This window comes from Podarcis muralis, chromosome Z (genome assembly GCF_964188315.1).
Source record: "Podarcis muralis chromosome Z, rPodMur119.hap1.1, whole genome shotgun sequence".
In the NCBI taxonomy this organism is placed as follows: Eukaryota; Metazoa; Chordata; class Lepidosauria; order Squamata; family Lacertidae; genus Podarcis; species Podarcis muralis.
The window spans coordinates 20,702,305-20,717,646 of record NC_135673.1 but is presented as its reverse complement, the minus strand read 5'-3'; the positions used below and the strand labels follow the sequence as shown (position 1 = coordinate 20,717,646).

At 44.2% G+C, this 15,342-nt stretch overlaps 1 protein-coding gene across 4 annotated transcripts in view; it reads left to right on the top strand.

The window, feature by feature from the left end:
- The window catches only part of OPHN1 (oligophrenin 1), a 115,000-nt gene that overhangs the window by 28,973 nt on the left and 70,685 nt on the right, over positions 1-15,342 (top strand). For all 4 annotated transcript variants that reach the window (XM_077922733.1, XM_077922732.1, XM_077922736.1 and 1 more), the window contains exons 3-8: positions 6,077-6,172; positions 7,549-7,610; positions 7,910-7,981; positions 13,107-13,208; positions 13,313-13,423; positions 14,943-15,047. In XM_077922733.1, coding sequence (XP_077778859.1) covers positions 6,077-6,172; positions 7,549-7,610; positions 7,910-7,981; positions 13,107-13,208; positions 13,313-13,423; positions 14,943-15,047 — 548 coding nt within the window. The remainder of the gene's footprint in view (positions 1-6,076; positions 6,173-7,548; positions 7,611-7,909; positions 7,982-13,106; positions 13,209-13,312; positions 13,424-14,942; positions 15,048-15,342) is intronic.

Here is a 15,342-nt window from a genome sequence, read left to right as displayed (position 1 = left end):
TGAAAAGCTTTTCCATATCCATTATGTCATGTCGCATTAAAGCACAAGTTTGTAAGATCTCTCTCTGATAAAGGGGGGCTGAATTACCTTGTTGTTCTACATCCCCCTTTCCTGTGTGTTTTTCAAGGACCTCTCCCCCCTCATTTTAAAGTCCCAGCTCATGCCAAGACAAATCTGACTTGGCTAAGTATGTGTCTATTAAGAGTATAATCCCAGTGCAAATGTAACCTCTGCCATACTGGTTCACTGATTTTTTGCAGCCTTTATACTTGAGTCCCTGCTGGACTTTTTCCACACGATCCAGAGTCAGACTTTGGAACTTGCTCCCAGAGGAGGCAGTGATAGCCACCAATTTGGATGGGCATGAAAAGAGGATTAGACAAATTCATGGAGGGAGCATCTTTTTTAAAAACATACCTAAAAGATGCACAAAAATAACCTTTTAATAGATGGATATGTTCAGGACCGTGTACTCTGTTAAAAATGCGCATACAAAATTCATGTTTTGGTTTTTTTGTCCACCTTTTGTGCATTCTTTCAAAAAATCTGCACAGAAGTGACTGAACAAATCTAAGACTGGAGAACCAAAGGAGCTGAAGAAGGATCAGAAACAGTTGCTTAGCTCACGTCCAGGTTCGGCAAATTTAAGTGGACTTAGGGTGCATTTTTACAATTGCAGCACAAGTTCAATAAATAGGAAACCATTGTAAATATTTTAACGAGAAAAAGTTAGAGATTTAAGAGTGCTTTTTCAAATGCACTAATATACCACATCTTCCACTGTTTGGTCATTCTCCCCCCCCCCCCCCCCCTTTCCAGCAGTGGGAAGAGAAAGAGAATTTCAGTCCCAATATAGTCTTTTTGCTTAACTTGCATAATATAGGAACAGGAAGTGCAGCTCTAGATCAGTTTCAGCATGCCTTTCTTCCTTCATATCTCTTTCTCTCAGTGGCAAAAAGTAGAACGTGGAATATACATCTGTGGCACAGTATTAGTATTTTAAATTTGTTGCAGTTCTGAGTGCTCCTATGTTTGTTTTCACAAACCCTGGGGAGATTCCCCAAAGAGCTGCAAAAGGCACTAAAGGACAACTGGAATGATAAAAGCCACCAGAGGAAAGAACGACAGTGGACCGGGGCTTTTACTCTTTCAATGTCCCAACTAAACATTAGCAAGAACTTTCTGACAATAAAAACTGTTCGACTGTGGGATGGACTCCATTGTAAGCTGGTGGACTCTCTTTCCATGGTGGTTTGTAAGCAGGTGTTGGATGGCCATCTGTCAGGGGTTCGTTAGCTGTGATTCCTGCATTGCAAGGGGTTTGATTGGATGACCCTTGGGGATCCCTTCCAACTGTGCAGTTCTATGCTTCTTAGTTTGCCAGAACGAAAACCCAAAACACAACGATGGTGATAAGGCTGAACTTTAAATTGTGGGTGGTTGGAGAGAATTCCCCACTTTGCTCTCAGGGAGTGGCTGGGTGTTAAGCCAAAGCATAGTTTGTAGTGTCAGTGTGTGGATGCTCAGGGAAAAGATGACAGCCACTAGGTAACCTTATAGAAGTTTATAAAATCATGCATGGCATAGAGGAAGTGGATAGAGAAAAGTGTCGTCGTCCCCCGCCCTCTCATAAAACTAGAGATTGCTGGTGCCCAGTGATGCTGAATGTTGGAAGATTCAGAACAGATAAAAGGAAGTAATTCTTCACACAGCACAGAGTTCAGCTGTGGAACTTGCTCCCCCAGGAGGTAGTGATTGCTATCAAACTAGATAACTTTCAAAAAGGATTAGACAAATTCATGGATAGGGCTGTGGAAGGCTACTAGCCACAATGGAGTTGATGTGCTTTTGAATACTAGTTGCTGGAAACCATAGGTGAGTATGCTTTCGTGCTTGAATCCTGCTTGTGGGTTTCCCACAGACATCTTGTTGACCACTGTGAGAAGAAGAGGATGCTGAACTGGATGGGCCATTGGCCCAATCTAGCAGAGATCAGCTGCCACACATGACTGGGCTAATAGTGTGTGGTCTGAATCTGGAGCTCAAGTGCTTTGTTCCTCAAATGCGACTTTAAAGCTTGAGGTGAAGGAGGACTGCTTAACCACAAGCCTAGGTTAGATTATGCATAAAGCCAAACCTTGGTGCAGTGTGATGTAGCAGTTGAACTACAAAAACTGAGGTTTGAGCTTCCTCTGTCATTCAAGCCAGGCTGTGGCTCTTCTTGGACACGAATCCATGGTAGTAAATGAATGAGCCTTGGGCTCATGCATGCTTCCAGTGCCACAGCAGCAGGAAGGAGATCAGAAGCATCTGTGTTAGGTTACCTGCAGCTTCCTATTTATGTGTTCCAGTAAACCATAGTTTGATGTGACGCGCTGAGGCCAATCCTAAAATGAAAGAAGGGGGAAGATGTGATCCCACGGTTCACCTGAGCCCATTATTGTAAGGTTATACTTTGGATCGAACCAATGGCTAATCTAGTCCATCATCCTCTTCCCACAGTGACTAATCAGATGCCGATTATGGGAAACCTGTATGCAGGATTCAGGCACCAGTGCCCTCTGCCCTCCTGTGGTTTCCAACAACTGGTATTCGGAAGCATTGCTGCCTCCAACTGTGGAGGCAGAGCACAGCCAGTTGACACGGATCAGCAGTCAATGGGGGAAGAATTGATTCTTCCATGCCCTGTATAATTTTATGGAAGCACAAGGTGTGGGGGATGTGCAGCCTGTCAGATGACTTTAGAAAAGGATTACACAACTCAGGATTAACCAAAGTGTCTGGAATTTCAGAACACTGTGCAAAAACGAAATTGGAGCCTTAAGAATAAAAAGGCAAGATGCTTTAGGAAAGCAGAAGGGAAAGTAAAATATAAAGAGAGGAGGGTCAGAAGGGAAAAGTTAGCATGAGCAGATGTGTGTGTGAAGTTGAACACAAAAACAGATGATGGGAATTCTGTGGCAGTCTTTTGGCCAGACAAGAAGCTTTGTTATGTAGTATTATTATTTCATTTTTATCTATCTATCTATCATCTATTATTTAAGAGAATTAAAGCTAAATAAGTCCTGTTAAAGATATAGGTAATAGCAACAATAAAAACATTGCAGCACAGCTAATCTAGGAAGGTAATAGTTGTGTACAAGGTTAGTGCTGTGACATAAATATGTCCTCCAACTTCCTCTCAGAAAAGCCTTCCATGCCTCATTCTCCTTACCAAATTTAATGAGGGAAAGATTTCAAGCTTTAACATATCGTTGGGAGATAGCACGGTGTGTTTCTTTCCCAGTAAACGTAACCTGTGTTGCGACGCCAAGGTACCCTGTGTTTTCTTTGCTTGATTGATGCATTTATATACCATTTTTTGCTCCAAGGATAGGCTAAGAGACAGTGACTGGCCCCCTGCAACTCAAGTGAGCTTCATTGCCAAGTGTGGGATTTGAACCCTGGTCTCCCAGAACTTATTCTGACACTCTAACCACAACACCACACTGACTCTCATTTGTGTCACCTTCAGGCCGTGTTGTGATGCATGCTGTGACATCACAGCATGGGTTAGGCAGCAGCAGATGTTATGAGGCGGAGGCTGAGTTAGCAGCTCAGGCCCTGAAGACAACAGCCATGGCCATGTCTCGCTTCTCACTGTCATGAGAGAGCAACTGTAGAGAGAATTCTGCTGCCCTCACATCCTGGTTTTCAGGCCTTTGGTCTTGTCCAAAGGACCTGGGCTTAAAGCTGCAGCTGCCAAACTTTTGTGTGTGGGGGGGTCTTTCCCCCCTGGTTCTATAAACTCATCCCCAATGCCACCACACTACTTTACCACACCCTATAAAAAACATTATTCAGAAGTGGAGGGAAGTCACATAGGTGTGGTATTTTATGTTCCTTTTGTCCTTTTTCGGTTTATTTTGTGGAATCTTATTGATTCATTGGTTTGTTTGTAAGTACGCCTAAATAAAACGTCTTAAAAAAAATTATTCAGAAGATATCAACACAATAAAATTCAAAACACGAACATCTATTCAAAATCCGATCAAAGTGATTTCATTTAACAAAACTGATGCAGCGATACCAGGTTTTCAGTCTGATAGTCCTCCTTGCCGCCCCCTTGCCTCTCATGATTTGAGGTAATCCCATTGCTCCCAGGGGGTGCAACCCGCCCCCCTACTTTGGAATCCACTGTTCCAAAGTCTGCACCAGGCTTATCTTTATCATTATTGGTTCCATGTACCCATTTTTTTCTTTATTTCAGGAATAATCCCCAAGTTGTCTGGAATTATATCTTTCAGTCCAAGCTTTTACTCTGTCTCAGTTTCTGGGATCCAAAATCTGTTTGTTTTATTTGTGCATCTCTCTTTGCTCTGGAGCCAGGGTGAAGAATAATACTTTGATCTTCCTCCAAGCTCACAAGGAGGGGGAACCAAATGAAAATGGGCGTATTCTGTGATGAAGGGCCCAGTTTAGCTGGACTGGCTCATTACAACCCTTTCTCTTTTCATCTTTCTGTTGTTTTAATGAGAGACCAAAGGACACAAGCTGCTCTTCCCAGGCCTACACTTTGTAAAAATCGACTCGGCAAGCAAATAAATCATGGAGGTTTTGCTTCTCAGGGCTGCGAGCTGAGGCAACCATACGCCTCAACACCAGTCGTTGGAAACCACAGAATGGAGGGCTGGGAAGCTGTTCTGGTACTTGACTCCTGCTTTCTTCCTTCCCACAGAGGCATCTGGTTGGCCACTGTGGGGACAGGATGCTGGATGAGATGGCCCATTGGCCTAATCCAGCAGGGGTCTTATGTCCTTATGCTTATGAGCATTATGTGACTTTCCTTCTGGAAATGTTTTGATTCCCACAACAACTCTGTGAGGTCTGTTCGACTCAGAGTTCAAAACTTCCAAGGTGCCAGGCACATTTTGCCACTAGCATGGGTCCATTTTTGTCTATGTGGAGATTTCTGGGCACCAGGCTGGCGACTAAAGATTAAAAACCTCCGCCTTAGTCCATAGCCAATACCATTTCTTCTGTGTGTGTTTCTCCTTCTTGCATACCGGGACAAGTGATTTTTTTGTAAGAGCAAGCTACCGTCAAGCAATGTAGTTGAGATCATAGAATCAAAGGATTGTAGTGTTGCAAAGGGACCCCGGGGTCATCTAGTCCAACCCATCGGTGAATAGGTATTCCGTTGTGGCAACCGTAACCTAGCTTTAAGTCGCCACTTGGCGCCTAGCTTATATATCTTGAGTTTCTAACCCTGGTTAGACTGAGAGGCAGTGACTGCCACCCAAGGTCTCACCCAGTGGACATCATGGCCAAGTAGGGATTTGAAACTGGCACTCCCAAGTCACAGTCTAAGTCACTCTAACCACTACACCTCACTGGCAGTCTGTAGCACAAGATGGTCACAAAGCTGAATGCAGTTTTATTTTACTGCTGGCACAGCTTTGTGGAAGGGGTTTCAGGGGTTGGTCAAGTAATTGAATTGGGGGGGGGATATTATTGAGGCTAGAACAATGATGACCTCCCAACATGTTTCATGTAAGCATGCCTCTTTTGACTGCTTCCCCCACCCTCTGCCTGATTTTTGAGAGCCTATGTGGTGTAGTAGCTGGTGTGTTGGACTAGGACCTGGGAGACCTGGGTTCGGTTCCCCCCATTCAGCCATGAAACTCATGAAGTCACCTTGGACCGATCACTGCCTCTCAGCCTAACCTACCTTGCAAGGTTGTTGTGGAGACTAAATGAGGAAGGGGAAAGCCATGTCTGCTGCCTCCAGCTCCTTTAAGAAAAAGGTAGGATAGAAATCCTATAAATAACAATAACTTTCACACAAAGGTCTTTTCCTCTCACTAGAAAAGCAGCAGTGTGAGCAACCATGAAGCAGTGGACTAGGGACCTCTTTCCCCCCTAACCTTAATGTTAAATCTTAATAAGCATTTCTCCTTTGTGTGCTGCACTTATTATTTCGGAGGAAAGTGTGGAATCCAAAAGGTGCTGTGCCCGGTCTGCAGGAATGAAGCTTCTACAAATTTTAATTGCCAGTTTTGCATACTTATCTGTGCAACCTTTCCATCTTTCCTAGATTACTCCTTGGCTGTACAGAAATTCTCCCAGACTCTCCAGTCCTTTCAGTTTGACTTTATTGGGGACACCCTGACAGATGATGAGATTAACATTGGTAAGTGCTTCCTCGTGTGTGTGTGTGTGTGTGTGTGTGTGTGTGTGTGTGTTGCTGCTTGAAAATGCTGACACACTAATCATGAAGTTCCTGGGAAGTCCCTTACTGATAACATTCCTGGATTTAGGACACTTCATCACATCCTTGGGTGGTTTCCAGCAAGTGGTATTTAGAAGCATCGCTGCCTCCAACTGCAGAGGCAGAGCATAGCCTTCATGGCTAGTAGCTCTCAATAGCCCACTCCTTCTCCATGAATTTATCCAGTCCTCTTTTAAAGACAACCAAGAATTCGTGCAATTGGCAAAAAAGCTGGGTTAATGAAAACCAAGCTGATTTTTCTTGTGGGGGAGGGCACCCCTGCACTGCGTCCTTTAAAAGGCATTGGGGGAATTATCTGCCTCTAACGGCTGCTGTTCCACCAGCGGTTTTGGAGACTTGAAACTGCTGCTATGGTGATATGAGAAGCTGAGGGCTCTGATCAAACGAGCTGGAAAGTCTTAGCACTCTTGGAAAACTCTGGAAATGATAGGAAACAGGCAGATAGTGTCATGCTAAGATGAGTCAGAGGAAGAGCAGGAACACAGGGACGATCCTGAAAAGCCATGAAGATTCCACTGTCTTATCTTTGTTTCAGCCTTGTGATGTATGACAGGCATGGGGACATAAATAATGGCAAAGGCCACTTACTTGCCTCTGTACTTGAGGTGGTAGACTTCCTTCCCCATCTCCTTCAAGGCATTCTTGTTGCTGCAGGATGTTTGTTCCAACTGATCAAACCTTTTGGCTTATTGTTGCAGCATGCAAGAGAGATTGAAGGGTCTGTCATTTCTGGTCAGGCCACTATCATAGTTCAGTTAAGAAATCCTTGGCATAAGAACATAGCAAGAGCCTGCTGGATCAGGCCAATAGGCCATTTAGTTCAGCATCCTGTTCCCACAGTGGATGAATAAATGCTCCACTGGGAATTACAGGAGCAGAACCTGAGCACAAGAGCCCTCTCCCCTCCTGTGGCTTCTAGCAACTGGTATTCAGAAGTATTGTTGCCACCAACCGCAGAGGCAAAGCCCAGCCATCCACAGCATCCCCCTCCCTAAATTTGTTCAACCCTCTTAAAGCCATCCTGATTGTGGCCATCACTGCCTCCTGTCTAACTATGCCCCGCATGAAGGAGTCATTTTCTTTCATCCGTCCTGAATCTCCCATCATTCAGCTTCATTGGATGTCTGTGAGTTCTAGTGTTATTTGGGGTGTGTGGGTGTGTGGCGTATACAACTAAAATAAATAAAAATGATCTGTGTGCCGTTGCAGTACATAATTTGCAACCCCTGAGAGTCAGTCCCAAGTAACTCATTTTCCTTCTTTCCGCTCCCTCGTAGCCGAATCCTTTAAGGAGTTTTCAGAGCTGCTTCAAGAGGTGGAACTTGAAAGATCAATGATGGTGAGTATAGGCCACCCTTTGTTCCTCCATTGGCATAATTACACTTAAGGGCTGTAGTCAAAGTGAGTGCATTCAGATTGAATCCAAATTCTCACTCGGCCTTGAAGCTCACTGGGTGTGACTGGGGGCCAGTCACCACCTCTCACCTAATCTACCCCACTGGGTTGTTGTGAATGAGGAGGGGGAGAACCATGTACACCACCTTGAGCTCTTTGGAGAGAGAAAAAATGGGGATTGAAATGCAATAAATAAAAGTTCATTAATTATATGTTACCTTACTTTCTTACTTTTATCTACAGGTTCAAAATGCTAGTGATTTACTGATCAAACCGCTGGAAAACTTCCGCAAGGAGCAAATTGGATTCACCAAAGTAAGTTAATTCCCCCTGCCCCCTTCACTTTGTACTTAGGAACTTATTTGTATATTTATATATTTAGCAGTTTATATAGCACTAAAGAAAAAAGGGAAAATAAAATAGAAACTTGTAGCATAAAGTATTTATGTAAAAACATTTACATAAAAATATTACGTGGGATATTTACATAGAATAGTGTAATATGTTTATCTGCTGAATACAGATAAAACCAGCAGAATTAAAAAAACAACAACAGGTATACAGCCAACTCCTGATTTACACATGTCTAATTGACAGGTGATCATGCGTGCATGGCGCCAAACCTGGAAGTGACCCAAAAGGCATCTCCAGGAAGTGCTGAGAGGCACTTCCTGTCTGGAACCCTGGAGAGCTTCTGCCAGTCAGTGCAGACAGTGCTGGGCCAAATGGACTCATGGTCTGACTCAGCATAAGGCAGATTCCTATGTTCCAGGTGCCAAAGACTAGGCAGTGGTTCCCAAAAAAAATTCAAGCCCCCCTGCCCCCCCAGTTCCATAAACATGCCCCCAGTGCTACCCTACCTTATAAAAACATTTGCATAACCCACTAAGGAAGATAATAAAACAATGGAAATTAATTGTACCTTGCTTCAAAATCTAGTTTTTTACATATCCAGCATCCCTTCCCCCACCCTTTTGCCTCTTAGCACCCGGCTAAGTGACCTCCCCTGACCCTCCTGAAGGGGCATTACCACCTGTTTTGCAAACCATGGGCCAAGAGCCATTGTTCAAATGCAGTCGTCTGCTGGTGTAACGAAGATGGAAAACCATTCTAAATTCATCATTAAAACTTTATTACAGAAAATGCAAGCAGGGTCAAAACACTCTCTTCCCTGTCCCCTCCGTAAAGAAGTCTCTCATAGAGTGTAAAAGTTCGCTTTGTCCAGTACCAAAAAGTCAAAGTTCCCCATTAGTCAGCAGGCTAAAGTAATTGGCTGTGGACCAGTGCTTGAAATGGAGACTTCTTGGCGAGCACACAAGCTTGGATTCAGCCCAGTCCATCTGGAGTCATTGACATTTTAAGTTGCAGACAATAACGCTTGACACTTCGCCTCCTTCCTTGTCTCTGTTTCCAGACTTCAAAAGTTTAAAACAAACTGCCATAGTGGAAATAATGCTAAGGCTGTTGTAGTTTCTCTTTGGGTGTTCATAAACAGGGAAGTGAGTGTGACCACACTCATTTGCCTCTAAAAACGTAAGGAGAGCCCCGCCGGATCAGGCCAGTGGCCCATCTAGTGCAGCATCCTACTGTCACAGTTGCCAGTCAGATGCCCCAATGCAAGCAGGATCCAAGCACAATCCCCCTCCCCATCTGTGGTTTCCAGCAGCTGATATCAAGAAACATTACTGCCTCCAACTGTGGAGGCAGAGCATATCCATCCTGGCTAGTAGCCGTTCATAGCCCTCTCCTCCTCCATTAATTTGCCTATTCCTCCTTTAAAGCCATCTAGTTTGGTGGCCATCACTGCCTCCTGTGGCAGAGAGTTCCATAGTTAAATCTATGTGCTGCATGAAGAAGGACTTCCTTTTCTGTGTCCTGAATCTTCCCTGGATGTCCGTGAATTATAGTGTTTTGGGAGAGGGAGAAAACTTTCCTCTACTCACTTTCTGTGTGCCATGCATAATTTTATAAACTTCTATCATGTCGCCTCTTCTTCACTTTTTCTCTGAGCTGAAACCTCTCAAACGCAGCAACTGTTCCTCATGTGGGAGTCATGTTAAAAAAGAATGTAGTGAATATTGCAGCAGTGGTGCAAATTAACAGCACCAACTTCTTGCAGAGCATTCATTGCATCGTTTTTAAAAAAGCATAACCAAATTCCATAGCACATGGGCGGGAACAAATTTAGTTTATCTTAATTGGAACATAGGAAGCTATACTGAGTCAGACCACTGGTTCATCTATGCTGAGGGCAGCAACTGCTCTCCAGGATTTCAGACAGGGTGTATCTCGCAGGAGATGGTGGGGATTGAACCTGGGACCTTCTGCATGCAAGGCAGGTGCTCTACCACTGTGCTAAAACAGATGTGTCAGCAGTGGGATTCAAGCCCACGCCTCCATACAGAGAACAGAATGCCCAGCCCCACTCACGGGAAGGCTCAGTTATCCTCCTTGAGTCTAGTCAACCCCCTGCAATGCAGGAATCATTTTGCCCAACGTGGCACTGCTTAATGAAGTCCCAACAGACTGCAAATAAACGTTCTTAGTTTTCCACCAGGGAATCTGCACCTCGGGCATTATCTTCTCTGCTGGAACTGAGGTCCATGTTCTTTCGTACCACAAATAAAAGTTAAAGTCTCCTAGAGTTTTTCCATAGCTGGGCTATTGAAATTCTGGCCCCAGTCAACATCCAAATCAGAGGTTCCTTAGAGCACACATTTCCCACTTCTCCAATGTTCAATAAAGAGAGTTGTGGGGAAGCCACAATAGTGCATTTAATTATTTTAGAGATTTCTTGATACACTGCATTCCAAAATTATGAGACCCATGGGTGCTCCCACTATAGGTGAATTGCTGCATGTTTTTGAGCATCTGTTTCTCATAGGAGGTTCTGAGGCTGTTCCCTGACCCCTTCACAGACACAAACTGCCTCCTGCTGTGCGCAGATGTTTCTCCATTGGCCCTTTCTGTCTCGAACTACTTGTAAAGTGCTCCTCCTTGTGGCTGGGCTACAGATCAGAAAGAGCTTCTAAAAATTGCAGTGGTGGTTCCCAAACTTTTTCATGCCCCCCCCTGCCGTGGTTCCATGATACCCCCTCTACCCTACCCTTATACAACCATTGTTCGGAATAGCGGTTTGCACGACCCTCCAAGGAAGACAGTAACACAATAAAATTCGGAACTGTAACAATTAGCTGCATATTTATTCAAAATCCAATCAATTGCTTAGCTTAATTGATTCAACAAAACTGATGCCGACTTTTCAAAGTCTGATAGTCATTTACATCTCCATTGTCCCCTGCAACCCCCTTGCCTCAGCACCTCATATGTAATCCCATTGTCTCCCAGGGTGTGCTACCTCCCACTTGGGGAAGCACTGTTGCAGATAAACCCTTCAATAAACCCTTTGTGTGTGCATTGGTTGAGGTGGAGCACCATTGGCCAACATGATGCTCTCCAGATATTGTTGGACCCCCAGCTCCCAGCAGCTCAAGCCCGCATGGTCTTATCCCAACCATACAAAAAATATATAACAAATTCCAGGTGTCTCTGGGTGTGTTAACACCAACTCCGGGCATTCAGTAATGCTTATATAACCACTGGCAAGTTTCCCAATGGGAGAAAATACACTCTCTAAAAATGGTTGGAGGAAGGTATCAGTTCTGCACATACAACCCTACACACAACCCTAGAATCATAGAACTGCAGAGTTGGAAAGGATCATCTGCTCCAACCTCCAGCAGTGCAGGAATATCCACCAACCGCTTAAAGTATCCTTAAGGCAGCCTAGTCCCAGTGATTTTCAGTGGGTCTCGGGTGGCGTAAGTCCAAGGGCTAGTTTGTGTATAAGATGAAATCCATCTGGCAGCACGTCCCAAGCTGCCAGCATATTGCAGCTGTTCCAAAAGCCATATTGGATCTAGAATGGGCGATGAACTTTCTCTTTAATAGAAAAGCTGTTTTCTATTTCTTAGAAAGAGGCCGGCTGCCTGAAAATGCAATGGAGCAGATGGCCTCCTAGACTCCTTTATATCTCCCCATTTTTTAATTTTTTTTTGCACTGAAGTTTACTAAAAGCCGTTTGTCGCTAGCGCAGCTGGCTCTTGTGTGTGCCTAGATAAGGCTCCATTTGCACAAAGAGGAGTAACTTCTCCAGGATGATACCCCTTCAAGAGTGCAGTTGGGAGATGATAAGATAGCTGAATGCTTCCTCAGGGAAGAAGGGAAACCTCTCCATGTAGAAAGCTAGCATCTCTGGGTGAACGGTGTGGCGGAGAACGCCTCATCGTGATGCTATGTAGCTGCTTATAGAGGCAGGTAGCTTTCAGTCTTGTAGTCCTCCATCTCACCTTCCCCTATCCAGAAAGTTCTTCCTTATGAACACCAAGGCCACACCATACATTTAAAATGCTAGGACACCACTTCGAACAGTTGTGGCTCCCACCAACGAATTCTGGGAGCTACAGCCTTGTTAAGGGGGCTGGAAATTGTTGGGAGCCCCAGCCAATCCTCTCACAGAGCTACAATTCCCAGAGTGGTTTAACAGTCACAGGAAGTACTGGGAATTGTAGCGTTGGAGGAAAAATAGGTGTCTACAACAATTATTGAGTAGTTTAATGATTGGTTCCTCTTCAGAGGAAATTAGAGTTTGTAGCACTGGGAGGAGAATAGAAGTCTCATGGAATCATAGAAATGTAGAATTGGAATTCTACAGTCCAGCTCCCTGCATACAAACCACTTAGTGTATTTCACCACATACTGGGCACCACCACATAATTGTCCCTTTTATGGACCCCAAAATTGCTCCCAGGGCATTCCCCGCATAATAGTTGCAGGGGTGATTCTCAGCTCATGCATTCTCAGTATCAGTATATCTCTGTACATGGTCAGGGGGCAATGGTGGTGCTAAGAGTTCTGAGGAGGCCCTCTATTCCTTCCCCACAGGACTACAATTCCCAGAGTGGTTTAGCAGTCAATCCCTCTTCACAGGAACTCTGGGAACTGTAGTTCTGTGGGGAAGGAAAAGGAGGTCTCCTGACAACTTTCAGCACCCATAACAAACCACAACTCCCAGAATTCTTTGGGGTGAGCCAAGTCACAATCTTCCAGTCTTTCTTACTTCCCTACAGGGTGGTTGTGAAGTTAAAACATGGCCATTCTGAGCTGTCTGGATGAACGTTAAGTGTACAGATGTTAGGAATATAGTAACCAGTGCTTGCTTCTGAGACTTTTTTAAAAAAATCAAGCTTGTAATCATGTCCTTAATAAGAATGATTCCTCTGTGCAAATGCAGAGCACCTTTCCTTCACTACTAAAATTTTGCAGAGCCAGTGGAGAGTGCCTTTTAGGGTCAGGCTGGAAACCCCTGACATCTGTTCCTTAAAAATAGTACTTAACAGTTGTTCACAACACAATGATTTTGCATCTCCTCCATTTCTAGGAACGGAAAAAGAAATTTGAGAAGGATGGGGAGCGGTTTTACTCCATGTTGGATCGCCATTTGAATTTATCTTCAAAGAAAAAAGAATCCCATTTGCAAGAGGTAGGTGAAGAGGTTTTCAGCACTTGAGAACCACACTTTGTAAGGACATGTAAAGGTAGCCGTGCTGCTGTTGTATTAACGTCCCCATTCTGTTTCTCACATAGGCTGACATGCAGGTGGATAAAGAGCGGCACGTTTTCTTTGAATCTTCCCTGGAATACGTCTATCAGATCCAAGAAGTGCAGGAGAGCAAGAAGTTTAGTATTGTGGAGCCTGTAAGTGAACACCCTTGCAACCTTTGTTTCCCTCCAGATTGCATTTGGCACTGAAGCCTGTGTCACTTGTTACAGAAACTTAATCTCCATTGAACAGGGGTGGCATATAATGTCTTACTGCCTCTCTTGATGTTGCCTGTGGCTTGCAAAACCATAATAAACAATAAAAAATGATGCACTGGTTGCCAGTTTGCTACTGGATCAGGCTCAATGTGTTAGTATTAGTATAAAACACCCGTAACAACTTGGGACCAGCTTACCTGCAATATTGCCTTTCTCCATATGCACCTCCTTGATCTGCAGAACTTGCACTGTTTCAGGTGACAGATAATCCCCATTATGCATTTGTAAGAACTCAAATATTTTAATGGGACAGCCCCTACACTCTGGAACTCCCTGCCTATTGACACCAGGCAGGTGCCTTCACTGCATTTTTTCCGGTGCCTGCTAGAAAATTTTGTTTTCTTTAGGCAAGCCTGTCCAGAGATGTAGAATGTGGATGTCTGTTTTAATCTGTTTTTACTGTGTTGCTGAGTTTATTTTCTGAGTGTTTGAGTTACTGAATTTTATTTTCCTTGCAAAGAGCTTTGAGGTTTCTTTTTAGTCGTGCTGTGTATAAATTTCATGAAATGAATGAATGGACATATAAATAAATGAATAAATAAGTAAATAAAATAAGACTTGCACATGCTCAGCTTTTATATATAAAGGCTGCAGAACCCAGTGCTCCGTGGCTCCGTTTTAGCGCAGAGTAACCACAGGTACATTGAGAATAGATGTTGCGTGACCCTCACCTCTTGGTCACCCTTCCCTTCATTAACTCCCTCATTTCACCCAACACCTGGAGAAATTCCGTGTTTACCAGAGGCCAGGGCAAGAGACTCTCAAATGCAGGTATGGGAGCATAGCTAGGAGAAGCATTTGTTGTTCCTGATTCTGCATCATGCCCAAAGCCATTCTGGAATCTTTTATAGCAGGCACTAGGGGGGAATTCCAAAAGCAGAATAGAAACGAAAAATATTTGACTTTCAAATGGATAGTGTAATTTGTGAGTTTGGCCCCATCGTGCTGAAAACGGGGTGAAGTCATTCTAAAGTTACCTTTTGGTCCACCATATTGTTTCAAAATGGCACCTGTTGTCCAAATGTTGACAAAAATGGCTGTCCCTACATTGAGAATCCTCTTGCTGAGTTTGGTTACGATAGGCTGAACCTGTGCCAGAAAACAGGCAAAGTCTTGCCAAGGTCATGTATCAGTCTGCTATCTTGATTCCAAAGGTGTCTGCCATCTGCCCCATAACTTACCTTGAGAGGTGTCCAGACCGATAGAGGACAGACAACCTCTTTTCCAGAATATGTAGCAGATGCTTCTCCAGAAAAGGAGATGTGTCCATTGTTTAAGCCTTTCTTGTCCAACTGTCAGAATAGATTCAGCAGGCCGGGAGGATTTTTACGCACTGTGATTCTAGATGCACAGATCTGCTCTTTAACTTAGAAAATGTTGCCTCTTTTGTTCACAGGTCTTGGCTTTCCTCCATAGCCTCTTCACCTACAACAACCTGACTGTGGAATTGACGCAGGATTTCCTGCCATATAAGCAACAACTTCAGCTCAGTCTGCAGAATGTGAGTTTGCTTCCCGCCATCCTGTCTTTCTTCCTCCTTTGCTCCTACTGCGGAAATGCTTATTCGGTGTGCAGTACCATATGTCTTGTAAGAACATATGAAGAGCCTGCTGGATCAGGCCAATGGCCTGTCTAGTCCAGCATCCTCTTCACATAGTGGCTGAACTGTTGCTTGTGCAAAATCTGGAAACAGGACCCGAGCACAAGAGCCTTCTCCCCTCCCTAGGTTTCTGGAAACCAGCATTCAGAAGCATTGCTGCATCCAACTGCAAAGGCAGAGCATAGCCATTGTGGCT